The sequence below is a fragment of the Nelumbo lutea genome, chromosome 1, assembly GCF_056320005.1.
Source record: "Nelumbo lutea isolate HS-2025 chromosome 1, American lotus-T2T, whole genome shotgun sequence".
In the NCBI taxonomy this organism is placed as follows: domain Eukaryota; kingdom Viridiplantae; phylum Streptophyta; class Magnoliopsida; order Proteales; family Nelumbonaceae; genus Nelumbo; species Nelumbo lutea.
This window is the reverse complement of record NC_142684.1, coordinates 115065281-115093057: the sequence shown is the minus strand read 5'-3', so window position 1 is coordinate 115093057 and position 27777 is coordinate 115065281. Positions and strand designations below refer to the sequence as shown.

The following is a 27777-nucleotide window of genomic DNA, read 5'->3' as shown; positions in this document are numbered from 1 at the left end:
CTTGTTGTCACAATATAAAATCATAGGTCTATCAACTATAAATCCCAGTTCACTCAATAGATTTTTTAGCCACATTATTTCACCCACTCCATGAGACATTGCTCTATATTCAGCTTCAGCACTAGATCTAGCCACCACATTTTGCTTTTTGCTTCTCCAAGTGACTAGGTTTACTCCCACAAAGGTACAATAACCACTGATAGACTTTCCTATATTCCGGTGATCCTGGCCAATCTGCATCGGTATACACTTCAACCTTCAAACATCCGTGCTTTTGGAACAATAAAACTGCACCTAGGAATTTCTTAAGATATTTGACAATTCTTTCAGCAGCTTTAAGGTGGGTGGTCTTAGGATCACGCATGAATTGACTAAGAACACCCACTGCATAAGCAATGTTTGGCTGAGCCATGGAGAGATATAGTAGTCTTCCTACGAGCCTCTGAAATTTCTTCACATCTTTGATGAATTCACCTAGGCAATCACTTAATTTGTGATTAGGATCAATAGGAGAAGCAACAAGTTTCACTCCCAATTTTTTTTTGTATCCTGTAGTAGATCTAGGACATACTTTCTCTGAGAAATGAAGATACTCTTTTGTGAGCAGGCAACTTCAATTCCAAGGAAGCTTCTCAAAGGACCGAGATCTTTCACCTCAAACTGAGTAGCAAGAAATCCCTTCAATCTTTGAATTTCATCTTTCCAATCATCAGCGATAACTATATCATCAACATACACTATTAGGGCTGCAATTTTCTCTTCCCTTCTTTTCACAAACAATGTATGATCAAATTAACATTGCTTGTAGCCCTTTTGTTGTATAGCTACCTGGAATCTACTGAACCAAGCTCTTGGTGATTGTTTTAAGGTATATAATGACTTTTTTAACCTGCATACCTTTTGTTCATTACCTTGAGCCCAGAAACTAGGGGGTTGTACCATGTACACCTCTTCTTCTAAATCACCATTTACAAATGCATTCTTGATGTCCAATTGGTGAAGGTCCTAATCAAAGTTATCAGCTAAAGAGAAGAGAACCCTGATAGAGTTCATCTTAGCAACTGGTGCAAAAGTTTCTGCATAATCCACCTCATACACTTAAGTGAACCCTTTTGCCACTAGACGAGCTTTATACCTTTCCACTGTGCCATTAGCCCTATGTTTCATTGTAAATACCCATTTATATCCAAATGGTTATTTTCCCTCAGGAAGATCCACCAATTCAAAAGTACCATTTTTATGTAATGCATGAATTTCTTCCTTCATTGCATCTGTCCACTCAGGCACTGAGAGAGCTTCTGCCACATTCTTAGGAGTAGGAACACTATCAATGGAAGAGAGGAATGCCCGAAAGGAAGGTGAAATGTTTTCATAGGAAACAAAATGGGAAATGAGGTAAAAGATCTAACACCCTTCCAGTGAAAAATAGGAAGGTTAAGATCATCAGCACTGGAGGTATCAATAGCAATAGGGTCAGAAATATCAATGGGAACTAGGGTACCTGGTTGGGTAGGATCTGTCCCTAGAGAATTTGATGGCATTGGTGTTACAACTTCTAGATGCTCCACAACACTTGAACTTGGTTGGCCTTTATGACGACGACAGAAAACATGGAAGGGAGGAGGATCAGGTTCTAGATGCTTCACAACTCTTGAACTTGGTTGGCCTTTATGACGACGACAGAAAACTTGGTTGTCTCTTGGAAACATGATATTTCCAAGAGACAAGATCAAAGTACCGTTACCCCTTTTGATTTGTAGGGTACCCCAAGAATATGCAAGGAATAGCATGAGGATCCAATTTCCCACGAGTGGGTGACAAGTTTTGAACAAAGCAACAACAACCAAAAACATGGAGAGGAATAGACAAAAGAGGAACGTTGGGAAACAAAAGTTGATGTGGGGCTTTGCACTCTAACCATCGAGAGGGCATGTGGTTAATGAGATAGGCAGCACAAAGGATAACTTCAAGCCAAAAACGTTTGGAAACATTCATATGAATCAATAATTACCAAACTACTTCAAGAAGATGGTGGTTCATTCTTTCAGCAACACTATTTTGTTGTGGTGTTCAGGCACAAGAGATACGGTGGAGTGATCCACGTGAAGTAAAGAACCCCGTAAGATCATTATGGAAGTATTCTTTTTCATTACCAGATTAGAAGATTTGGATTTCGGTTTGAAATTGGGTGAAAACCTTTCTTTGAAATCTTTGATAATTTTTGGTACTTCATCCCTAATTTGCATGGGATATACCCATGTGTACCTGGAATATCAACAATAAATGTGTTGGTTCGGCTATCTTAATTTGTATGTTCATCTTTGTTGGGTCTTAAGTCATTAGTTATTGAGCCTTAGTTACTGGGCCTAATCTTATTTAGTGTTTATTTTGACTAGGTGTCCCATCACTAATCAGGGGCATTCTTGTCTATTCATGTAACATTATGTAATGCCCTTATATATAGTAGATTAGGGCTGGCTGAGGATTATTCTGCCGCCCATCTCATATCTTCTTCTTCTTCTCCTCTTCTTCTCTCATTCGACAACCCTATTTCAGCAAACATGGTATCAGAGCACTAATCTTTCGACTGGTTACAGCAGCTGCCTCTTCCTCTACTCGCAGTTAACTCTCTCATCTTTCTTTTTTTTGGTTGCTGCAAAGAAACCCTAGGGTTGGTCGTAGAACATAGCTAGACCTACATCTAGGGTTTCCCTTGGTTGTAGGGCCCAAGGGGAGGTAGACCCAGAGGCTGATGCCCTAATAGACGCAGTACAGCAGACTGTAGCCATTCGGCTAAGATAGATCTGTGTAGAACAGATCTAGGCGGAAGGACTAATCTTAGCAGCCCTAGAACTGTTCGTGGGTGAGGTTATAACCTGCGATAGCAGTGCTTAGCACACAGTAGAAGCCAACACAGCAAGTTGTAGGTTGCGGCAGCAGTGATTAGAACACAGCAGAAGGTAGAACAACAGAGTATAATCTGTGACAGCAGTGATTAGGGCACAGTGTGTAGTGTAGTACTCGGTGTTTCAGCTCTGTGTCGGGTTCTCAGGACTGAGTTTACAGTGCAGCAAGTTCCGTAAGTGTGAAACAGTTCACTATATATTGCTTTTACTGTTTTGACATTTACGAGTAAGTGAAGATGTCTTCCATATCCGGGGAAGTGTCTTCGAGAGATGTTAGGGCTTGTGGGAGGTCTCCTAATCTGGAGAATCCAAATCTACACAGTCTACAGATCACAAGTGTGTTGTTGGATGAGTACAACTTCAGGGAATGGTCTGTCTCAGCCTTGCTTTTCATCACATCCCGGGAACTCACTGGTTACTTGGACGGGCAAAAGAAGGAACCAGAAGTGGGGAGTGCTGAATATGCAGTTTGGAGCAAGGAGAATGCTACAGTTATGTCCTAGCTACTTGCCTCAATGACTCCAAGAGTAGCTAGGACTGTTCAACATTTCTCCACGGCTGCCAAGATATGGGAAAAAGTTTTTAAAACCTATGGACAGAAAAAGAATAATGCCAGAATTTACAGACTGAATCAAAACATTGCTGCCTTGTGGCAGGGAGATATGAGTGTTGCAACATATTTTGCTACACTAGAAGGACTATGGGAAGAGTTAGATCACCACCTTATTATTATTTGGGAGAGTGCCGGAGACAAGGAAAAGCATGACAAACAAATTGAAGAGGGTAGAGCATTTAAGTTTCTGGCTGGCTTAGATCCTATATATGTTTACTACCTTGTGAGGAATGAAGAGGTGAGAAGAAAAGAGATGCAGGTTGATACTCAAACGAAACTAGCTGAATAGTCTGTGGAGCATTCGGCCCTAATCTCTACAAATCAAAGGGAAAACAGGCACTCTGACAAGAGACATCTGAAGTGCACCCACTGTGGAGGCGAAAGGCATGTGAAAGAGACCTGTTGGGTTCTCCATCCGCATCTAAAGCCAGCTGCATTGAGGAAGGATAAGAAGCATTTGAAGGGTCAATCTGCAAGTGTGAATCTGGCTACGGGTCAAAGTGATGATGGTTCAAAACACTCATCTACAGTTACTTCCTCTTCCATGGGACAGACTACTAATTCCCCCCGAACCGGGTCCTTGGGTTTTACTGCCGATGAGGTAGAGGTACTTAGCCGGGCCCTAGCCCGTCTAAGGACCAACTCTCTTCCATCCTCCTCCCTTGCCAGATCAGGTATTGTCTCTGCCTTTAGTGCAACTAGTACTACTGGTCCTGCCTCTTGGATTATTGATTCTGGTGCAACTGACCACATGACACACATGTCTTCTCTATGTTCTTCCTATCATTTAATGTCTGATCAAGATAAAATGAGGGCTGTTGATGGTTCTCTCTCTACCATCTTTGGGAAAGGAGTGGTTGACCTAAGCAAAGACCTCTCACTCAAATCTGTCTTGCATGTTCCCAATCTTTCTTCAAATCTCTTATCTGTTTCAAAGCTTACCAAAAATTTGAATTGTAGCATAACCTTTTTCCCTACTCATTGTGTCTTTCAGGACAGATTGACGAAGAGAACGATTGGGAGCGGTCATGAGTGTGGAGGTCTCTACTACCTTGATGCAGACATCAGTTCGGCCTTGCAAACGTCTACTACTTGTAGTCAGTCCAATGTGGAGTCAATAGCTAGGTTACATCTGTGGCATGCTAGGCTAGGTCATTTATCTTTTTCATCTTTGGAAGTGTTGTTTCCAGAATTATTCAAAGGTGTTTCAAGTCAAGAGTTAGTTTGTGAAGTCTGTCAACTATCAAAGCAATGTAGAACTATTTATTCAACTTCGAGTAATGAAATTCAAGCTTCTTTTGACTTAGTCCACTCTGATGTTTGGGGACCCTCTCCTATTATTTCTGTTGATGGCTTTCAATACTTTATCAGTTTTATTGATCACTATTCTCGATGTACATGGATCTACTTATTAAAAGCACGAGAAGAAGTGTCGCGGGTAACCATGACATTTTGCAAAATGATTGAAACACAATTTGGTACAAAGGTCAAACAATTCAAGTCAAATAATGCTACAGAATACTTTGAAAGGTCCTTGAATCTGTTTATGGAGGATGCTGGAATGAATCATCAGTCATCTTGTGCTAGTACCCCCCAACAGAATGGGGTTGCTGAGCGCAAGAATAGGCACCTATTGGAGACTGCTCGAGCCTTACTATTTCAGCACAAAGTTCCAAAAACCTATTGGTCTCAAGCAATCCTTACTGCATCATATCTGATAAATCGAATGCCATCCAAGGTGTTGGGGATGAAAACTCCTTTCTCTGTTCTTTGCCCTCATCTTTCTGACTTTTCTCTTCCGTCGAGAGTCTTTGGTTGTGTATGCTTTATACATGTCAAGGATCCGAAGAAGACCAAATTGGATCCTAGGGCTACAAAGGGAATCTTTTTGGGGTACTCTCCTACTTAGAAGGGATACAAGTGTTATGATCCAGTCACCAAGAAAAAATATGTCACAAAGGATGTGGTATTCTTTGAGTCTCAATCCTATTTTCATTCTTCCCAGAATCCTCTTCAGGGTGAGACTAGTGGGATGGAAGAGGATTCTTCAGTTTCCCCATTCTTTGTACCTCTCTCGACCTCAGGCCTTCCATCTTCTCCTCCTGATCCACCTAGTTGCGGTATCCCGGGTGAATCTAGTGAGGCTCCCATTGTACTAGCTACTACTAGCGATGTTGCAAATATTACTGAAGACTCCAGCAGGCTGCAAAGAGATATCAGAATCACCTACAATAGAAGGAAGAAGGGTCCTCTAACTCATGACAGCAACCAATTGGACTCGGATCAACCTGTCTCAGAAACTCAAGGTAATCCTATCAGTTCCTCTGACTTGGATCTTCCTATTGCCCTTCGTAAGTCTACTCGTTCTTGTACTGTCAGACACCCCATTACTGATTTTGTGTCTTACTCACATTTGTGTCCTCGCTATTGTTCTTTTATGTCTGCTCTCTCTTTTGTGCATGTTCCTACCAGGTATTCTGAGGCAGTATCTGACCCAAAATGGAAAGAGGTTATGGACGAAGAAATGAAGGCCTTAATGAAAGCAAGGACTTGGGAATTAGTGGATCTACCAGAAGGGAAAGGCACTGTTGGATGCAAGTGGGTGTTCACTGTGAAGCATAAGGAGGACGGGTCCATTGAGAGGTACAAGGCTAGACTGGTAGCAAAAGGGTTTACTCAAAAAGAAGGGATTGACTACAAAGAAACTTTTGCTCTGGTGGCAAAACTCAACATAATCCGAGTTCTATTATCATTAGCTACAAATTTCTCATGGGAGCTACATCAGTTGGACGTGAATAATGCTTTCTTGAATGGCGACCTGCATGAAGAGGTGTTCATGGATCCTCCACCAGGTTATGGTTTTGGCAAGAAGGTATGTAGACTAAAAAAGGCCCTATACGGCTTTAAGCAGTCCCCTCGAGCTTGGTTTGAGAAGCTATGTGGGGTCATGAAGAAAGGAGGTTACACTCAAAGTGGGGCAAATCATACCCTATTCATAAGGGAAATGGCAAACTTACGGAACTTATTGTCTATGTGGATGATATGGTAATTACAAGGGATGATCGGGAAGAGATTAAAAGACTAAAGGAGTTTTTGGTTGCTGAATTTGAGATCAAAGACCTGGACCAACTGAGATACTTTCTTGGGATTGAAATTGCAAGGTCCAAAGAGGGCATCTATATATGTTAGCGGAAATACATCCTTGATCTTCTTCAAGAGACAGGCATGATGGGGTGTAGGCCAGCAGATACTCCAATAGAACAGAATCATGGTCTACAGGAGTCAGTAGGAGAGGACTACCTTGATAAGGAAAGATACCGAAAGCTGGTGGGGAGGTTGATTTACCTGTCCCACACTTGCCCTGACATTGCTTATGCTGTACATGTTGTCAGTCAATTCATGCACACTCCTAAAATACCTCACATGAAAGCTGTGGAAAGGATCTCAGATATTTGAAGTCTTGCCCGGGGAAAGGGATTCTGTTCAGGAAAAACAGTAAAATTGAAGTTGAAGGATATACTGATGCAGATTGGGTTGGTTCTGTTGGGGATAGGAAGTCTACTTCTAGGTATTGCACCTTTGTTGGAGGAAATTTAGTTACATGGAGGAGTAAAAAATAGAATGTGGCTGCTAGATCTAGTGCAGAGGCCGAATACCGAGCCATGGCTCATGGTGTTGCTGAACTTTTATGGATTAAGATCCTGCTTGGTGAACTTGGAATAAAGATTGAGTGTCCTCTCAGGTTGTACTGTGACAACAAGGTTGCCATCAACATTGCAAATAACCCAGTGCAATATGATAGAACGAAACATATTGAGATAGACCGTCACTTTGTTAGAGAAAGAATTGTCTCAGGAGAACTCTGCATTCCTTATACTCCCTCCTAGATGCAGATTGCAGATGTTCTGACTAAAGGGCTAGCTACAATGAAATTTGTGGACTTACTTGGCAAGCTAAACATGATTGACATCCATGCTTAGCTTGAGGGGGAGTGTTGGTTCGGCTGTCTTAATTTGTATGTTTATCTTTGTTGGGTCTTAAGTCATTAGTTATTGGGCCTTAGTTATTGGGCCTAATCTTATTTAGTGTTTATTTTGACTAGGTGTCCCATCACTAATCAGGGGCATTCTTGTCTATTCATGTAACATTATGTAATGTCCTTATATATAGTAGATTAGGGCTGGCTGAGGTTAATCTGCCGCCCATCTCATATCTTCTTCTTCTTCTCCTCTTTTTCTCTCATACGACAGCCCTATTTCAGCAAACAAAATGTAATAAAATACTTGTAGCCACTTTCAGATGGTAAAGTAACTGGGCTCCTGTTATGGGCCCGCGAATAGGATCTCGTCACGGGTCGGTCCACGGGGAAAACCTCCTGTTTTCCCTTGTTCCTCCCTTTTCTTGAAGAACCTATCTTGCTGCCCTAAAGGTGATTTGTTTAAGAGATCACCAACTGTCCTTTGCTCTCTTTCTTGACTGAAATTTTCAATCCTTTTTTGAATAAAATCAGCTCCTTAAATAGGAGATTACAAGAGATAAGAGTCCTACTTTTAAGAAGACTCCTTGCTAATTAGGAAGACTCCCTACTAATCTATCCTACTGAATTGATAAGATAAGATAAGATAAGACTCTCGTAATCTATCCTACTGATAAGATAAGATAAGACTCCCTACTAATCCATACTACTGAATTGATAAGATAAGAACACTGAATAGATAAGACTCCAACTAATCCCTACTACTGAAAGCAGATAAGGTAAGTATACTAAATAGATAAGATAGGATGAGAACACTAAATTGCTGCTGCTGAGAACACTAAATTACTACTGCTGCTTTGATACCAAATTGTTATGGGCCCGCGAATAGGATCTTGTCACGGGTCGGTCCATGGGGAAAACCTCCTGTTTTCCCTTGTTTCTTGAAGAACCTATCTTGCCGTCCTAAAGGTGATTTGTTCAAGAGATCACCAACTCTCCTTTGCTCTCTTTCTTGACTGAAATTTTCGATCCTTTATTGAATAAAATCAACTTCTTAAATAGGAGATTACAAGAGATAAGAGTCCTACTTTTAGGAAGACTCCCTACTAATCTATCATACTAAACTGATAAGATAAGATAAGACTCCCTTAATCTATCCTACTGATAAGATAAGATAAGACTCCCTACTAATCCATACTACTAAACTGATAAGATAAGAATACTGAATAGATAAGACTCCTACTAATCCCTACTACTGAAAGCAGATAAGGTAAGAATACTGAATAGATAAGATAGGATGAGAACACTAAATTGCTGCTGCTGAGAACACTAAATTACTGCTACTGCTGCCGGTGTCCACATCATTACTCCCTTCCTGGACTACGAGCTTGTCCTCAAGCTCGAATTCAGGATGGGCGTCTTGAAACACGGTCAAAGGAATCCCGGATAGTGGAATGATTTTTCCCTCCTAGATCGGGTTCCAATGAAGAGGGTTCATCCTCAGACGGCTGCAGTGAGATACCAAGATTTGACCATGCGCAGCTGCATTCTTTGCCGCGGGCAACTGCAGCTTTAAGGTACTTCTGAGATGTCTTGAACTGTAGAGTACAAAGATTGTGAACGCCAGGATGGTGCCACTGAATTGCATCATCTGTATCCTCTTCTATTGCCTGCTTTAGTGTGTACAAAGCTCGCTCTTCCTCTTCCATCAAATCATTATGTCCAGTTTCAAACATTGCTGCAATTTCGTGTTGAGCCTTGTAAACCATGGCAAGTTCCTTCCCATGCTATCCGAAGCTCAATTGTTGCAGAGTCCCCTTCTCTGAGAATTGAAGCCATTTCATTTGCAACCCATGAAAGTTGTTTAGTGGGATCTTGAGACCTTTCTGCATCCTTGATACGATGAAGCACAATAGCATATCGAGTTGACATGCAATTAGGCACCAGTTTTGCTGCCTTCTCTAGGCACTTTCCAGCACTTCTATGATCACCAGCCACATAGTATGCATTAGCAAGATTCACCCCGATATGTGCAGCCCTAGGATCTGATCTGACTACAGCTAACAAACACTCTTTTGCAACATTTGCAGCCACAGCATGAGGCATACAAGCTCCTTCACCGGTGATGACGACCTTGAAGTAGTTGCTCTTATTTTTCTTTGAACTCTCGTGGATGGAATCCTCAACGACACCGGATTCCTACTTAATCGGAACATTTTGGGTGTTGTTAACCTGTGCTAGGGCAACGACCTGCTGCTCGCCGGACAATTCTGCCATGTCTAGTCGGCGGCCGGTAGTGGTTGCAGCCCCTTCCGGGTTCCTTTCCTTGCTGGAAAAGTACAACTCCATCAAGCACCTTAATTCTCGAACGTCGTTCTTGATCTCGCACACCTCCTTGCTATTTTCCACGAGTTTGTGCTCCAGACCATGAACCCTAGACATCAATTTCTCAAGGTCACCCATGACACCTTGCTCTGATACCAAATTGTTATGGGCCCGCGAATAGGATCTCATCATGGGTTGGTCCACGGGGAAAACCTCCTGTTTTCCCTTGTTCCTCCCTTTTCTTGAAGAACCTATCTTGTCGCCCTAAAGATGATTTGTTCAAGAGATCACCAACTCTCCTTTGCTCTCTTTCTTGACTGAAATTTTCGATCCTTTATTGAATTAGATCAACTCCTTAAATAGGAGATTACAAGAGATAAGAGTCCTACTTTTAGGAAGACTCCTTGCTAATTAGGAAGACTCCCTACTAATCTATCCTACTGAACTGATAAGATAAGATAAGATAAGATAAGACTCCCTTAATCTATCCCACTGATAAGATAAGATAAGACTCCCTACTAATCCATACTACTGAACTGATAAGATAAGAACACTGAATAGATAAGACTCCTACTAATCCCTACTACTGGAAGCAAATAAGGTAAGAATATTGAATAGATAAGATAGGATGAGAACACTAAATTGTTGCTGTTGAGAACACTAAATTACTGCTGTTGTTGCCGGCGTCCACATCAGCCCAACACATCAGAGTGAACAATATGAAAAAGAAATTCAGATTTATTATTCTTTGAAGAAAAATGAGTTCTACAATGTTTACTCAATTGACAAGTTTGACATATCAACTCTGACACTGACACCAACTTAAACAACTCTAGAAACATAATGTTTAAGGAATCAAAGGATAAATGACCAAGATGACTATGCCATAAAAAGGCTTGACTCTTAGACTCTGTGACTACAAGACCAGCCTTATTTTCTAGCAAGTAGACACCATCCACCATACGCCCTCTACCAATCATCTTCCCCAAGTCCAAGTCCTGAATTACACAATAAGAAGGGAAGAAGGTTATTGAACATTTTAAAGAATAGGCTATACTACTAATAGAAAACAAATTAATAGGGAATTGTGGAATGTGTAAAACATTAGAAAGGGTAGGACCAAAAGGAAGAGAAATAGTTCCTTGACTAGCTATGGTAGAGAATGAATCATCAGTTAGTCTCACTTTGTCTCTTCTAGAGAGAAGATGGTAGGTCTGAAAGTAGGTAGACTTACCAATCATATGTTTTGACGCTCTAGAATCAATTGTCCAATGAGAGTCAGAGGAATGAGACAATACATGGAGAGTTGTGGAAGAATTACCTAATGTAGACGCATATGAAGTTGATGAAGGAGGGGCATCCATTTGGCGAATTTCCCGGTATTTCAGTCTTTGGACTTGTTGAGAATGTTGATGTGTACTGTTATGTAGTTCGAGTGCCTCTTACTTAAATAAGGGCATTTAAGTCTTTTCCAATAAGTTAATAATATAATAACGGGTCTGGCTGAATCTAGGGATATCTTTTTCTCTAATTCGAACCAGACCTTCTCTCTTTTCTTCCTTCTTCTTTCCTCTCCTACTTCTTGCTGTTTACTTTACTTTACAGTCAACGAACAAGACAGAATTCTAGGGCAAGTCGAACTTCAACATGGTATCAAAGCCACATTAAACAAATCAGACTTGCTAGAATTCTGTCTTCTGTGCATTCGAACTAGGGTTTCTCTTGGGTTTCTCAGCTATGAGTTGGAGACTGGGAAAAGGGCTGAAAAGGAGTGATCGCCCTCTTCCCTTGGAGGTTCCCATGCCTCCGGTTGTGTCGTTGGTGGTTGGTTGCTGTGGTTCTAAGCCCTAATTAGGGCTGGTACGTGTGGTGCAGTGGTGTCTCATTCCTTCGTGTGGTTGGTCTTCAGGGGATGAGGTAAAGTTTTTTTTATGCATATTTTCTGTTATGGAATACATGAGAGGTGTAGTACAGTTCGTATGATGGGTTTTCAGATTGCAGTATGCTAGGGTTTATTCTGGTTTGTGTGTCATTCGAAGGGCAATAGTGTCTACTTAATGGTGAAACTTCTGGTAGCTGTGGATTAGGGTTTGTGGTGTTACAAGTGTGGTTTTCAGCATTTAATATTGCTGAAATCAGTGTGCAGATTTCGGTGAGTAGGGTTTGTGGTATTGCAGTTTTCAGCATTTAATATTGCTGAAATCAGTGTGCAGATTTCGGTGAGTAGGGTTTGTGGTGTTGCAGTTTTCAGCATTTATTATTGTTGAAATCAGTGTGCAGATTTCGGTGAAGTGTCTGTGTGTAGTGTGCAGTGTGTAGTGCTCAGAATTCAGTGATAAGGGAGTTCAGCAATGGCAGATAACAGTGATAGTAAACCTAGTGTCATGATATCTACTGACTACCTGAATGTCCAAATGACCTCTATTAAACTGAATGGAGAGAATTATGTCCCTTGGGCCAAGTCTGTAGAGGTTTTTCTGAAGGCGAAGAAGAAAGTGAAGCACATAAGAGAGGAGAAACCCCCCGCTAATTCTCAGGAGTATGAAGACTAGGAACAAGAAGATGCACAGATCATCACATGGTTGTGGAACAGTATGGAACCCAGAATCAGTGTGAACTTCATGATTCTTGATACAGCCAAAGAGGTGTGGGATCATGCTAAGAAACTGTATTCAGGTCAGGATAATACCATTAGGATATATCAACTGTATCAGGAATACTTCAATCTACAACAGGGAAATCAGAGCCTTGAGGAGTACTATGCCAGTGTGAGAAATATCTGTAATGAGTTAAATGTCTATCATCCTCTCACTTCTGATGTCAAAGTTCAACAGCAACAACGAGAGCAGCTTGATGTGACACGGTTTCTGGTGGGGCTGAAGTCTGAGTATGAACCAGTACGAGCCCAGATACTAGGTGGATCTGCTCTTCCATCTTTAGAGGAGGTGTTTGCTCGTCTTTGGAGGGCTTCCATTGGATCTATGGATTCTAATGTCTCAGATAAATCAGCATTTGCAGTGTCGAGAGGTCGAGGTGGCAGAAGTGGGGCTCGAGGAGCCCAGCCTGGCAAGAGTGGTAGTGGTGGATCTACACATATCCGTGGTGGTGGTCGTACTGGAGGTAGAGATTCAGGGGGAGCTCGTGGTAGAGGACGTGGCTCGGGTCCACGGAAATGTACTCATTGTGGTTTGGATGGACATACTATTAACTACTGCTATGACTTACATGGTCCTCCCTCGACGTGGGCCAACCATTCCATGACTAGTGACACCAGTTTCAGCTCTAGACAGGAGAACCGGCCAACTGACCCGATGCCTTCTACTCTCTCAGATGGTCCAGGCAAGGAAATGGTGAGTCTTCCTCGGGATGAGTATGAAAGGTTTGTTCAATCCAAGTCGCAGCATAACACAACTACCTTTGCACACTTGTATGGCTTGTTTGGCATCCACACCCAACCCCTGGATTATTGACTCTGGAGCCTCCGATCACATGACGGGAACTCCAGGTGTGTTTTCATCTCCCACTCATTGCTCAACATCACAATCCGTTACCCTTGCTAATGGCTCCACATCATCTATCTGTGGTATTGGTAATGTTGACCTAGACCCTGTATCCCTATCCTCTGTTTTATATGTACCTAAGCTTCCATTTAATCTTATGTCTGTTAGTAAGCTGACCAAGTCCCTTAAGTGCTCCATCACATTTTACCCCTCTATGTGTGTTTTTCAGGATCTCAAGATGGGGATGAAGATTGGTGGAGGGCATGAAGCCGGTGGACTGTATTATCGTGATGGTGGTGGAAGAACATCAACAGCCCTTCAGTCATCCATTTCTCCTCTCTAGTGGCATTGTAGATTTGGTCATCCTTTGCTGAAAGTGTTGCAGTCCTTAGTCCCTTCATTGAGTCAACTTTCTGTTTTAGATTGAGTCATGTCAATTTGGGAAACACCATCGTGTTCCCTTTCGTTCTAGGGTCGATAACCGTGTGTCGAGTCTTTTTTCTTTAATTCATTCAAATGTTTGGGGTCCTTATAAAGTGATGTCATATAATGGATATAGATACTTTGTTATTTTTGTTGATGACTATTCAAGAATGGGGTGGCTCTATTTAATGTAAGAAAGAAGTGAGTTATTTTCCATCTTCCAGAAATTTTATGCTGAGATCCGCAATCAATTTGGCGTTCACATCAAAATTTTCCGTTCTGATAATGGTCGTGAATACTTGTCTTCATCTTTTCAAGAATACTTGGACCAACATGGCATTATACACCAAACTTCATGTGCCTACACTCCACAACAAAATGAGGTTGTTGAGAGAAAGAACCGACATCTTGTAGAAACAGCACACTCCCTCATACACCACATGAATGTTCCCAAAACCTTTTGGAGCGATGCAATGCTCACCTCTTGTTTCTTAATTAATCAGATGCCCATGTCTATTCCTGATGGTCGTTCTCCTTTTAGTGTCTTATTCCCCAACATGTCTCCATTTCCGCTTTCTCCTCGAGTATTTGGGTGTGTCTGCTTTATTCATAATCTGGGTCCTGGGACTGACAGGTTAGATGCACGTTCCCATTAGTGTATCTTCCTTGGCTATTCCCAAACTCAGAAAGGGTACAAGTGTTATCATCCCAGTTCTCGTCGTTCCTTGGTATGTGCTGATGTTACATTCTTCGAGTCTACTCCGTTCTTCGTGGGGTCCGGTGATGCTGCTTCCTCCACATCACCACCTCCTCTTCCTCTTCCTGTGGCTGATCCACCTCCTCTGGTTCCAGTCATGCCTATGTCCTTGCCTTCAGTGCCACCGTCTGTTGACCGTCCACCCATCCGTCACGTGTATACACATCGCCCGTGTGTACCGGCTGCGACTCCTCTGGCTTCATCACCATCGACAGATCCAGTTCATCTCTTTGTTATCCTCCGTGGTTGTTCCTAAGGATGTCCAAGAAACCCTTACCTCTCTAGAGTGGTGCCGTGCTATGGAAGAAGAACTCTCTACTCTGCATCATAATCACACTTGGGACCTCACCGCTCTTCCTCCTGGGAAGCAGGCTGTCGGTTGTAAGTGGGTGTATAGTGTTAAGTACTTGCCAGATGGTCGTGTTGAGCGCCTGAAGGCGCGGCTGGTTGCCAAAGGGTACTCCCAAACCTATGGCATTGACTACACAGAGACATTCTCCCCGGTTGCTAAGATAGGGTCCGTTCGTGTCGTCATCTCCCTTGCAACTATGTATGATTGGCCTCTACATCAGCTAGATATCAAAAATGCCTTTTTGCATGGTGATTTGCTCGAGGAGGTCTACATGGAGCAACCACCAGGGTTTGTTGCTCAGGGGGAGGATGGTAAGGTATGCAGACTTAAGAAGGCTATATATGGACTTAAACAGTCCCCTCGAGCATGGTTTAGTAGGTTCAGTGAGGTGGTCAAGAAGTTTGGTATGAAACAGTGCCAAGTTGATCACTCAGTCTTCAGTCTTGACTCTTCGGCAGGCAAAATAATATTGATGGTGTATGTGGATGATATCGTTGTGACTGGAAATGATAAAATGGGCATTGACAAATTGAAAGCATTCCTACAGGAACACTTTCAGAAAAAGGACCTTGGCAAGTTGAAATACTTTTTGGGCATAGAGGTAGCAAGATCTAAGCATGGCATTAATTTGTTTCAGAGGAAATATGTGCTTGATTTACTGGAAGAAACAGGGTTGTTGGGTACTAAACCGACTAAGACACCTATGGAAACAAATACAAGGCTGAGTAGTGATATAGGTGAAGTATTTGAAGACCCTGGCAGATACCGACGACTTGTAGGCAAACTAAACTATCTAACTATTACTTGGCCAGATATTTCATTTGCGGTTAGTGTGGTGAGTCAGTTCATGCAGAAACCTTTGGTCCCACATTGGAATGCAGTGCTAAGGATTGTGAGGTATCTGAAAGGAGCTCCTGGTCGTGGTTTGCTGTATAGGAATGGTGGAAAACTGGTAGTAGAAACACCGATGCTGATTGGGCAGGTTCTATGTCTGATAGACGATCTACCACAGGCTATTGCACCTTTTTGGGGAGTAACCTGGTAACGTGGAAAAGTAAGAAGCAAACAGTTGTGGCAAGAAGCAGTGCAAAGGCAGAACATAGGGCCATGGCACATACTGCTTGTGAATTAGTGTGTTAAGGAACCTTCTACAAGAGATAGGATATGACATTAGTACTCCAATGAAGCTCTATTGTGACAATCAGGTAGCGGTTCATATCTCTTCCAATCCGGTGTTTCATGAAAGAACCAAGCACATCGAAGTTGACTGCCATTTTGTGAGAGAGAAAGTGCTGAATGAAGTGATAGAAACTGCATATGTTAGTATGGGAAACCAATGGGCAGGCTTGTTTACAAAAGGTTTGAGTCGGGGGAGAGTGGACTACATATGTAACAAGCTGGGATTATATGATATATACTCACCAGCTTGAGGGGGAGTGTTAGTGGTGTTAGTGAAGGGGTATTTCAATCTTTGGACTTGTTGAGAATGTTGATGTGTACTGTTATGTTAGTTCGAGTGCCTCTTAATTAAATAAGGGCACTTAAGTCTTTTCCAATAAGTTAATAATATAATAACAGGTCTGGCCGAATCTAGGGATATCTTTTTCTCTAATTCGAACCAGACCTTCTCTCTTTTCTTCCTTCTTCTTTCCTCTCCTACTTCTTGCTGTTTACTTTACTTTACAGTCAACGAACAAGACAGAATTCTAGGGCAAGTCGAACTTCAACAGATATCTTCCCTAGGGTCAGAACCAGTGATGCACGTCTGAACTGCAGTAGTAGTAGGGGGCTGGTTCTCGAGTAGCCATGTTTGCTGTAGTGAATTTTCTTGAACCTTACTGTCCTAACTTCTTATTTAGATCTGAACCCTATTTCTTACTCAACTCATGAGCCCATTTTGGCTTCCCATGAAGGTCCCAACATGTATCACGAATGTGGCGAGGCTCCTGGCAATGAGTGCACCATAATTTCTTTTTCATCCACCTTTTTTTTAGAGTCTCCCTTCTTAAAAGGATTTCCCTCACTTGTAACAACACTTCCTTTTGCTACCAACACAGCTACATCTCCCTCAGAATTATTCATCAGATTTCTTCTACTTTCCTCTGACTGTACTAGAGCATATACTTCTTGAACAGAAGGGAGATCCTTTCTTCCAAGGATCTGCACTCTAATGGATTCGTATATAGGGTTCAAGCCAAGGAGGAACGCAAAGACCCTCTGTCGAGAAACAAGAGACTTGTATGCTTTCGCATTTTCATCACACTTCCAATCTACACTCTGATAGTGATCAAACTCTTTCCAAATGGAAGACAAGTCTGAGTAGTACACAGAGAGACTCCTCTCCCCCTGTTTGCAAGTAGAGGATTCTGCCTGTAACTGATAGATCTATACATAGTGTCTCAATTCAGAATAGGTTGACTTGGCTTGTTCCCAAATCTCATAAGCTGTTTCAGCCCACATAAAATTTCCTCTCACTTGAGGTTTCATAACACTAAGAGCCATGACATTACCATGCTATTCTCTTGGTTCCATCTGTCATGCTCAGAACTCCCAGAATTAGGTTCTTTAATTCTTCCATTTATATAGCCTATTTTTCCCCTTGCAGTAATGTATATAGCCTGATCCCCTTCGACTATTCTAAGTAATTTAGGCCATCAAGAAGTATGATAGCCATAGGGAAGGATAAATCCATACCCCCACTCAGTCCATTCTACATTGATGAAACACTAGAGGTGGCTGAGTCTTCACTATTCATGATAGCTGATTTAGATCACACTAGAAGTTTTTGAATCTTCACCAAACAAAAAACAGTCCAACCTGTCCAACTTATTTTCCTTTTTGCACACTATGTTATTTCTGAAAAAAAAAAATCTGCACCAGGAAAAACTGCAGGCAGCCACCTTCTAGATCGACCACAGTGCTTCAATCACCCAGAAAAAAACAATTTTACTGTTGTTGCAGCACCTACAGGTCATCACCAACCCACAAACCCACTGCACTTCTGTCACAGCACACACAAGTCATCTCCGACCTACACACTCCACAAAGCTGCTGTCGCAGCACATACAGGTCACCTCTGACCTACAACCACTACAAGGATCACTTGATCCTGCAAAAAAGGAAGGTGCAGGTGCTGATCACCTCACATCCGATTGGTTTTCCCCTTTTTTTGGGTCTGTCCTGATATACGATCAGGAAAAAAATAAAAAAAAAAAAAAGGAGAACCAAGCTTCTGAGATCTGTCCCAAAAAAATACCTTGGTTCTTCAGAAAAAAAAAAAAAATCAGCAGCATGATGAGGAAGAAGACAGAGGACTCGATCTCCTTTCAGGTCAGATGAACCCGCTCTGATACCATCTTGTCCAGAAACTGAAGTGAAGAGAAGAGAGAAGAGAGATTTGAGAGCTCAAAGAGGAAGGGAAGGGAATTACAATAGTACCCCTGTGACACTAGCAGAAATAAAAACATAAAGAAAAAACAACTTATAACCCCTTTTAACATCAATCTTAGAATAGAGAGGTATTATAGGAAGCTACCATGAACCAAATGGATCCCCTTAGGAGTTTTCTTTCATTTTCCATCTTGTTCTTTGTAAGAAGACCTAGAGGGTCCTTAGGCTCCATTTGGCTGCAGAGCAAATTCATTTGCACTGGTGTAAATTTCTAGGAGTGCACATGGACTGAGTGTAAATCCTGGATTACTTTTGATTCAGGTTTAACCTTGTTTTTTTTTTTTTTTTTTTGTACGGAAGAAGTAAAATGATGTGGTTCCCAATTTATATGAAAGAGAAATAAAGCAGAAGGTTATTTAATTGAGCAGGGTAAGGTAGGAAGCAAATTGGTGTGGTATGTGGTCCTCACTTTGTATGAGAGAGAATTAAGGTAGGGGGAAGTTGTGCAAATTTCATCAGTTTTCAGATGCAAAATTTGCACTTCTAATGGATGCAAATGAGACAGTGCAAATTTTACATCAGGTAAGAGTGCAACTCATAGTTACAAACAAATGGATACAAAACTGGACTGAGTGTAAATCCTGGATTACTTTTGATTCAGGTTTAACCTTGTTTTTTTTTTTTTTTTTGTACGGAAGAAGTAAAATGATGTGGTCCCCAATTTATATGAAAGAGAAATAAAGCAGAAGGTTATTTAATTGGGCAGGGTAAGGTAGGAAGCAAATTGGTGTGGTATGTGGTCCTCACTTTGTATGAGAGAGAATTAAGGTAGGGGGAAGTTGTGCAAATTTCATATCAGTTTTCAGATGCAAAATTTGCACTTCTAATGGATGCAAATGAGACAGTGCAAATTCTACATCAGGTAAGAGTGCAACTCATAGTTACAAACAAATGGATACAAAACTGAACTGGGTACAAAATTTGTATCTGGTTCAGATTTGCATTGCAAACAAACACAGCCTTAGGATCAGTTTGTTACTTTGTTTGCAGTGCAAATTTCATTTGCATTAGTGTAAATAAGTGCAAATAGGCTGAGTGTAAAACCTGGTTTACTTTTGCTTCAGTTTTTTTTTTTTCCTTTTTTTTTTATCGAAGCAACTGAGATTGTATTAAAGAGAGTAAAAATGTACATAATTTATCAAGGAAAAAGATGTACATAAGAGGATTTAAACTTAAGACCAGACTGCTCAAAGGCAAAACAGTCTATACAAAAAAGCAATAACTCCACAATTAGTCTGGAAGAGCTGAAATCATACCAAAGAGGTCTAAAAGCACCAATTTTTGCTAATCCATCTAAACAAAATGGGTCTCGATGCAGACAGGTCTCTAGCTTCCAACAGGTAGTGGACTAATCTCCAAGGTTCACTACTTTTGCTTCAGATTTGTATTTGTTTTATTTGTTTGTGAGAAGTAAAATACAGAGTAAAATGATGTGGACCCATCTTATATGAAAGAGAAGAAGGTAAGAGGAGGGCTATTTGTTTGGAGTGAGATAAGAAGCCAGATAATGTGGTCTCCACTTTATATGAAAAATAGTTGTAGGAGAAAGGTGATACAAATTTTGCATCAGTTTTTGAGATACAAAATACAAAATTTGCACTTCTAGTGAGTGCAAATGAGACAAATATATATATATATATATATCTATTTGTACCAGCCTTTCAGGTAGGAGTACAAATCTTAGTTACAAACACAGATGCAAAAGTGAACCAAATACAAAATTTGTACTGGGTTCAGATTTGCACTACAAGCAAACAAAGTAGGCTCAATTTGGGAAGAATGCAAATACAAATATGTACAGTACGAATAGAAGGTCTTAAAATACTTTATACAAGGTTTTGCACCGAACATATTTGTTTATGCACTGTTCCTGAACTGAGCCTTAGCTCAGTTTGGAAGGAGTACAGATACGAATATGTAGTGTAAAACCTTACATTCTGTATTATTTGTATGTATTTGTACTGTATATATTTGTATTTGTACTCCTTCCAATAAGAACAAAGTTTCAGTATTCTTCATATTTGATGATATATACAGTGAAACTTTCAACATGAGTGAAAGCAATTAAAAGAAAAAATGATTCAGCATTGGATGCAATGCTGAAAATGGAGAAGAAACTACTTAGTCATGCATTTATAGAAATTTAAATATCAAGCAGGAAAAAAATTGCCGGTTATGTAGTTTTCTTCACATCAGACACAAGTCACTTCAAAATATAAAACATATTATTAAAAATTAAGAAGATAAAATACATACCATGTTAAGAGATCGTGGTATTCGCAACAAGCGTGGAATAGTAACCAAATTGCCATATGTGGAATTATACCAAAAGCTCATATTGAAGTTAACTTTACTTGTGTTCAAGAAATCATAAGCTGCATCAAATGCAAAATACTCAGAGCTATATTCCAAATCCTAATATGAGCATAGAAAGTAGTTGTTGAAACATACTAACAAACACACCCCCAAGGATTTCATGGATTTGTTTTGCAGAATTTCCATGCCGGTAACCTTCAAATAGTTCTCTGTTGATAATTGATGAGTTCTCCCGCCATAAGTAGAAGCTCTCAATGCAGTCAATATCTGTATTCAAAGATTAGAAATAAAATAAAAAGAAAAAAGGAAAGGAGCACCGTAGGCTCTGTTACATAACTGATGCCAAAATTTATGTTCTCTTCTCAAAATAATTTAGTTAAGTCAATGTACCATGTCGGAATGTAGCACTGCCTACAGTTACAGGGATGGTGTAGCTGAAGTTCTCTGGGCAGCGAGGTAGGAGAATATTTAAAGAAGAATTGGTCAGAAGTGCACGTTCTATGAAGTTGGTCGTTCCAGGGGTGCTCTTTGTTCCCTAACACAATTATTCATACCTAGAAATCAAATAAATATACTACACATGAATTATAAAACATGTACAAAGAACGTTGTTCTTGCTAGCATGGAAAGGAAAATACAATATAAGACAGAGAAGCCAAGTCCAATCCATTGGTGGATTCCTCAGTAAATGCATCTAGTTCAACCCTCTTGACAAGACCTGCAACACTCGAAGCATTATGATTGCCTAAAATTCAAACAAAGAAATTCTTGGATTTGTAGAGAAGTTAGGACGTTCTGCCTCCTCTATTCTTGTGTCCATGGATGTAGCACACATCATCTTCAAACTCACCATGATGGACACAACGTCCAAACAATGAGATATTTTCTAAGGCAAAAAGATCAATTTGGTTGAACAAGCCCGACTATCAATTAATATTCTAAAACTAACAAGGTAATAATAAGTCAAATGTAACATACTCTCTGCAACACTTCTGTTTTGTCCGGTGAAGAGTGAAGTCACTGGGCAAGAATATGTTTTCAAACAAGATTCCCCTGGTAAGCCTGTGAATGTGTGGACATCTGTTTGGACAGCTCGGTAGGAAGAATCTGGCACTTGCAATAAAGCAGGCCATTTTTCTGGTCTTGGTAGAGGACAAGCACTAGCTTGCTTGTAGGTAGAGAACTCCAACCCACAAACCATCTTGCAGGCACTTGCATCCCCACTAACATTGGAGTTAGTGGGGATGCACTTGCACCCACAACGATACCTGGGGTTATCTAGTTGAGAATTGATCACCAGTTGTATTAAAACCATCAGAAAACATAGGAAAACTGGGAATGTGATCAGAGTTACATTCAATTTAATATTCCGTTTCTGCAAAAAAAAAAGAAAGAAAAAAAGAAAAAACAATACTTTTAGTTTATCAGAAATAGAATAGCCAGTCTATTATGCCGTTCACGTTTCTACAACATAAGCAGACCAAATAAGCATCAATCTGGATTCACCTATAAGCAAACCATACCCCAACAAGTAATATCAATAAACAATCTTTAGGTTTCATTCTGGAATGGCACTTAGAGAAGTAAGCCTGTAAATTAGCTTGAATTAGTTGTTTAACAAATTCATTGGAGATTCAGCAACCTTGTGACAAGATCATCGATCTGAACCACGACTAATCGATTATGGGTGATCCACATATTGGATATTGTAATAATTACAGAATACTAACTGCATCGTTCAAAGAAAGCAAGCACTTGTTCTATGACTTCCATGTACCGGGCCAACAAAAAAAAATAATCTTTATACTCTTATAGAATGCCACAGGAGTGCTGCATACTAGGAAAAAGTACATTACTGAGACAAAAATAACTGAGTAAAATATTTCTATAGCCTTGACAAAAATACTGGTAAACTGAGGGATGCTCCCACTTCACTTGTTGAATTACAGGGGCGTTTCCTTCAATGGCCTGATGCCGCAGACGGCAAACATGCAGTAGCAAAAAGCTACGTTGTTCTTCTATCGAACACCTATTCGAAATGGACCATTTTTCCTGGATATCATCATACTTATGAGGGTCTAACCTGCAAGATATACGTTAAGGACATATGTTTGCTTTGTATCGGCACGGGAAATCTCCTAAGGTCAACCTAAATAGAAATTATTTTTCTATTATTACTTCAAGGTAATTAAAGCAAACATCATATCTGCAACCAGACGTAGATGAAGCATCTTGAAACGTTGAGTGCCTTCTCGCAACATCTTGTCAATTGAAAGTTGAAACTATCCTTACTCCTTACTATTCATGTCATCAAATGAACCAGTATGAAATAAATTGCCACATTGACACAAAAAGATGCAGTGAAGCACTCATCCACCAAAAAAACGAAGACCTTCATGCAGGTTACGGAGTTCCCTATAGTCCTTAATTACCAGTTTCAGACATTAAAGCCTAAGCATATACATTAAGAAGCCAACAATTTAAAGCACTAATGAATGGGGGAAAAACAATTTATATATTAACGGAATTGATTTGGATTCGATAATGTTAATATAGATAACTAGCTCCATTTTTCGATAAAATCACCCGCGCACGAGAACTCAAATTGAGGCTGAGGGATTACTTGTCAGAGAGAGAGAGAGATTTAATTAACGGAAAAGGCTTGGATAGTCTTTGACTGTTAAGAATGGGCTTGGTTTGGGCCTGGTATTTTGAGACGCCATTGCTGGGCCAAGCTTGGCATAGAAATTCCATTTGATGGATAACCAGCCAAGTATGATAGCGGAAGAGGTTTGACCGGTCAACCCCTCCCCGGTGAATTTTCTTTTGAAAAAACTCTCCGGTGAATTTTGATGAATACCAACTAACTATACATTTATAAAATTCAGGGGAGATTGATCCAGAGCCCTTATGGATTTATCAGAATAGAAAATTGAGAATGCTATATACTAACGGATAATAGATACATACATATATACGTACGCATTTACATTAATAATAATAATAATAATGATGATGATGATGATAATCTTTAATTAAGAAACTATCATCAATTCAGGATTATATTCGTAACCCCACCATCATATAATTAAAAGAACAAACAACTTTTGCCTAAGTATTTATATGGAAATATAATACATAGTATAATATAAGATGAAAGATTAATTTTAGGTTCAAATGGTGGGGTTTACCATTAAATTAATTCTTTTATTTATATATTTACTTATGAAAAAATCCATAAAACTGAGGCAAATTAAGAACCCAAGAACCAAATTGGATGAATTTAATGTTATTCTTTCACTGCAAATTAGAATTTACTGTTGCAGGCATGGATGGCAACTGCATATCAGAAGTAAGGGTGTTTGCAGGGTTTCATGTAAGCGTGTCAATGGACCGGTTTTAGACTGGACCCCATTCAGTCTAAAATTAATTTGGATAGATTGGACGGACCAATAAGACTTATTGGATTGGACCTGATTCATCTGTAATACATTTATATTGGATTGGATTGGATTAAGTCAACATCTAGTCCATTAATATAATATTAGAATATAGGTATCAATGAACTGGGTTTGAATTGAAACCAATCTAAATTAAAACAAATTTGAACAAACTGGATGGTCCAAAATATTCATTGAATTGAATTAGACCTCATCCATTTGTAATAGACTCACATCGGACTGCATCTGATTTGGACCACATCCAGTCCAATTGACACCCATAGTTTCATGTACATTGCTGTTGACCCTCTAAGTTTACATTAGTCATCGTGCTTTGGTTTAGGAAACAAAACCAAATTAAAAAAAGAAAGAAAAGAGAACTTTACTTAAGCTACCCAAATACCAATGTTTTCTTACCTTCATAGTTGACCTCAATTTCTTGGAAGCCATCTTCATAGTTTACTTGAACAAAACGAAACCAAATTAAATAACTGCTTTGCTCAGAGTTTGAAAACTAGTTTTTTTTTTTTTGATAGATATAGAAAACTAGTTAAGCTCTCCAATTGCCAGGGCCTCAATATCTTTTGTTAGTTTTTAAATTTCATACATTAAGACATGGTTATCCACCACAAGACAATTTGAATTTCCTCGGCTTTCAAGAAAAAAAAAGAAAGAAAAATTGGATTTCAAGTAGAAATAAGAAAACGTTTAAAAGTAATATCATTAAGGCCCTGTTTCTGTTTGTTTGCATGCGAGTTTCTTTTGCACCAGTGTGAATGCATAGGAGTGTAAATGGGCTGTGTACTTTTGCTCTAGGTTTTTACTTCGGTTTGTTTGTAAAGAGGGATATTAAATGACATGGTCCTCAGTCCTCACTTTACATGAAAGAGAGTGAAGTTATCTGTTTGGGAGGAATCCGGATTTGCTCCTCACGTAATGCACCTCACACTAACCTCACAGAATATCCCATCGTCTATTGTGAGGTTGGTGTGATGAGCCCTTTGTGAGGAACAGATCTGGACCCATTTGGAAGGAGTGAAATAGGAAGTAAATCAATGTAGTCCCCACCTTATATGAGGGAGAACCAAGGTAAAAGTACGTGGCACAAATTTTCAATCAATTTGGGAAAAGAAAGGGGAGATTTAATATCAGGCAAGAGTGCAAATTATAGTTATGAACAAATAAATGCACATTTGAACCCGGTACAAAGTCTGGTTCTGACTCAAATTTGCAGTCAGACAAACAGAGCCGAAAATCAGGATTCAAGAGGTCTCTGATAATCTCTGGTGGTTGCTTTTTATTTTTTTGGTAAACTTAGAAGATCACTGATCCCTACTTTTCTACCAATTAACTAGCATCTCTCTCTTAAATCAACAGCAGTAAAATACAAAATAGTCGCGGTCAATTTCATCAACGGAATGTTAACCTTGTAGCTGTAGGGGGTATTATTGTATGCATTTCAGTTAAGAACTTATATTGGCTCCTCAGTTTCGCAACTGCCTTGGCTATTTGATTTTGTTATTAGGAATTGGCCGGGAACACAACGCTTGAAGAAATTTAGGTTATTTTTTGGTGATATATATATATGTTGTTAGAGTCACTTGATCAGCTAGCTAGAATGATAAAACTTCATCTCCTGAAGCAAGAAACGTCAATTCTACAAACAGCCTCCCACACATGAACGACAATTAATGGTACCAAAAACATCTCTCTCTCTCTGATATCATTACATCTTTAATGGATGGTAAATAATTTGAAACTGATGTAATATACTTATATAGACATTACAGACTATATCTATAACGCACGCCACTCATCAGAGCCTTGATTAATTAACAACTTTTAGTGTTTCGAACAATAAAAGCAAAAGTAACTCTAACAAAAAATCAACGACGATGTAAGAAAATGAAGGCCCTCTGTACTTTCTGCTTCTATTGGAAGGTGAAAGGAAGATCATCATACGTGTGTATATATATACATTCAGAGTGTGTGTGTGTGTGAGAGAGAGAGAGAGGGAGAGGAGAGCTAGAGAGAGAGAGTTGCACCTGAAACATGACATTTTTCCTGAAATATGCATTTACTTGAGTAGAGAAGGAGGCGACGCCTATGCTGATGGTGGAGGAGGAGGAGGAGGAGGAAGACGACGATGCGGCCATTTTTTTCTATCCGCTTTGCTTTGATTCACGTACTCACACATCTATATATAAGAAGAGAGAGAGAGAGAGAGAAGTTAATTACATTTTTTATAGGCATGCTGACATGCAATTTAAAACAATATTGTTGAAATAAAAAAAAAATGGTAAACTTACTGGATCACCGTTGTACTGAACAACCGGCTAGTTAAATCGATAGACCGTTCAGGCGCTGTAAGAACGATCACATAATTAAAGAGGAATAGCAGTCACGGGTTCAACCATCCATCTGGTTCAGTAGTAGTCCAGCTGGTTTGGGCCGGGGACGCTGATTAAACTAAGGTGCTGTGTTAGTGAGGAGAGAGAAACTAATGAAACATACAACAACTAACTAGAAACTACAATTCATCCGTTTGCCTTCGTTCTCATTCATATGTATGCATCTGTCATGCATATTCATTCCAAGTGGAATATCAATATATATATATATATATATATTGAAATTGGGATTCTCTTTACTGAACTAGGAACTAAGGGACCGTTTGAGAAGGCTAATATTTTGGTTGATGAGCTGCTCTTAGAGAAAACATTATTAAATGAGAGCCCAGATGGATCGGGAACATGCAAAACACTCAGAGAGCATGGCATCTGGCTAGACATCATCAATATCTCCCAACCCATACATACATGTACGTTAAATTTACAGGGAGATGTGTGGAATGCGTGATCTCGATCAGACAGAGTGTTGGCACGGTTAAGTTTTTGCTTTGAGGAAATCATGTTCAATTCTATGGAGGATGATGTGTACTTTCAAGTTTCAGCGAGTTGAGACGCTTTTTGCTTTCATTTCACTAACCGTGCATATATAAATAAAGCTTTGATTTGAGAGGGCCGATCATGAGCTGATTAATTAAAGATTCAGCCAAACTGGCATCGTTTAGCTGTGTAATTTGAACTGCTCCAGATAATGCATGCCCAAGGATGGGATCATGGGAAAATCTCAAATCTGGCCTTTTTTAATTCCTCTCACAGGAAATTAAATAACGGCTCAACCGAAGGGTTTATAACACTGGAAGCTCCCAAGACCAAGACCTGGTCAGTTGGTCAGTCAACCGGTTTCACCATCCGGTTTAACTACGTACGGTTAACGGTTTTATAAACACCACATCCACACCTCTGTCTCTGTGAAATCAAATCATAGTCCATAGACGACTGACTTGTTGAGTAAGAAAACTCCCAAATTCCGTTGGAGATCTGTCGTTGAAGCCTATCTATTCGCGAAGAAAAGGTAACGTCCAAATCATGCATCCAGCTGGCGTGATTTTCAAGGTAGGCAGCATGCATGCAACGATTTAAATATTGTTACAGCTTCAGGAGATCCATGTGCACCGGCTCTAGTGGGAAGCGTTTCTCTGCCATTCAATTTCAATATCTGTATAATTAATTATATTGGAACAGAGGTCTAATTATGCTTATTATGAAAGACTTCTTATTAATTGCATTTTGCTTGCACCACGGGCTTTCTAGTTAATGAAATCCGGGTTTTATAAAGGGTTTCAAGGGCAATTTTTGGGGTTTAATATTAAT

The 27777-nt window shown here is 40.0% G+C and overlaps 1 protein-coding gene across 2 annotated transcripts in view; it reads right to left on the bottom strand.

Moving 5' to 3' along the window:
- The window catches only part of LOC148876929 (ABC transporter A family member 7-like), a 36391-nt gene extending 9633 nt beyond the window's left edge, over positions 1 to 26758 (bottom strand). For both annotated transcript variants that reach the window (XM_088978598.1, XM_088978591.1), the window contains exons 1-6: positions 26368 to 26758; positions 21597 to 26255; positions 21257 to 21336; positions 21009 to 21153; positions 20766 to 20885; positions 20559 to 20677 (exon numbers count right to left, since the gene is read on the bottom strand). In XM_088978598.1, coding sequence (XP_088834724.1) covers positions 20559 to 20677; positions 20766 to 20885; positions 21009 to 21153; positions 21257 to 21336; positions 21597 to 21933 — 801 coding nt within the window. In that variant the 5' untranslated portion in view covers positions 21934 to 26255; positions 26368 to 26758. The remainder of the gene's footprint in view (positions 1 to 20558; positions 20678 to 20765; positions 20886 to 21008; positions 21154 to 21256; positions 21337 to 21596; positions 26256 to 26367) is intronic.
- Between the last annotated feature and the right edge of the window lie 1019 nt (positions 26759 to 27777).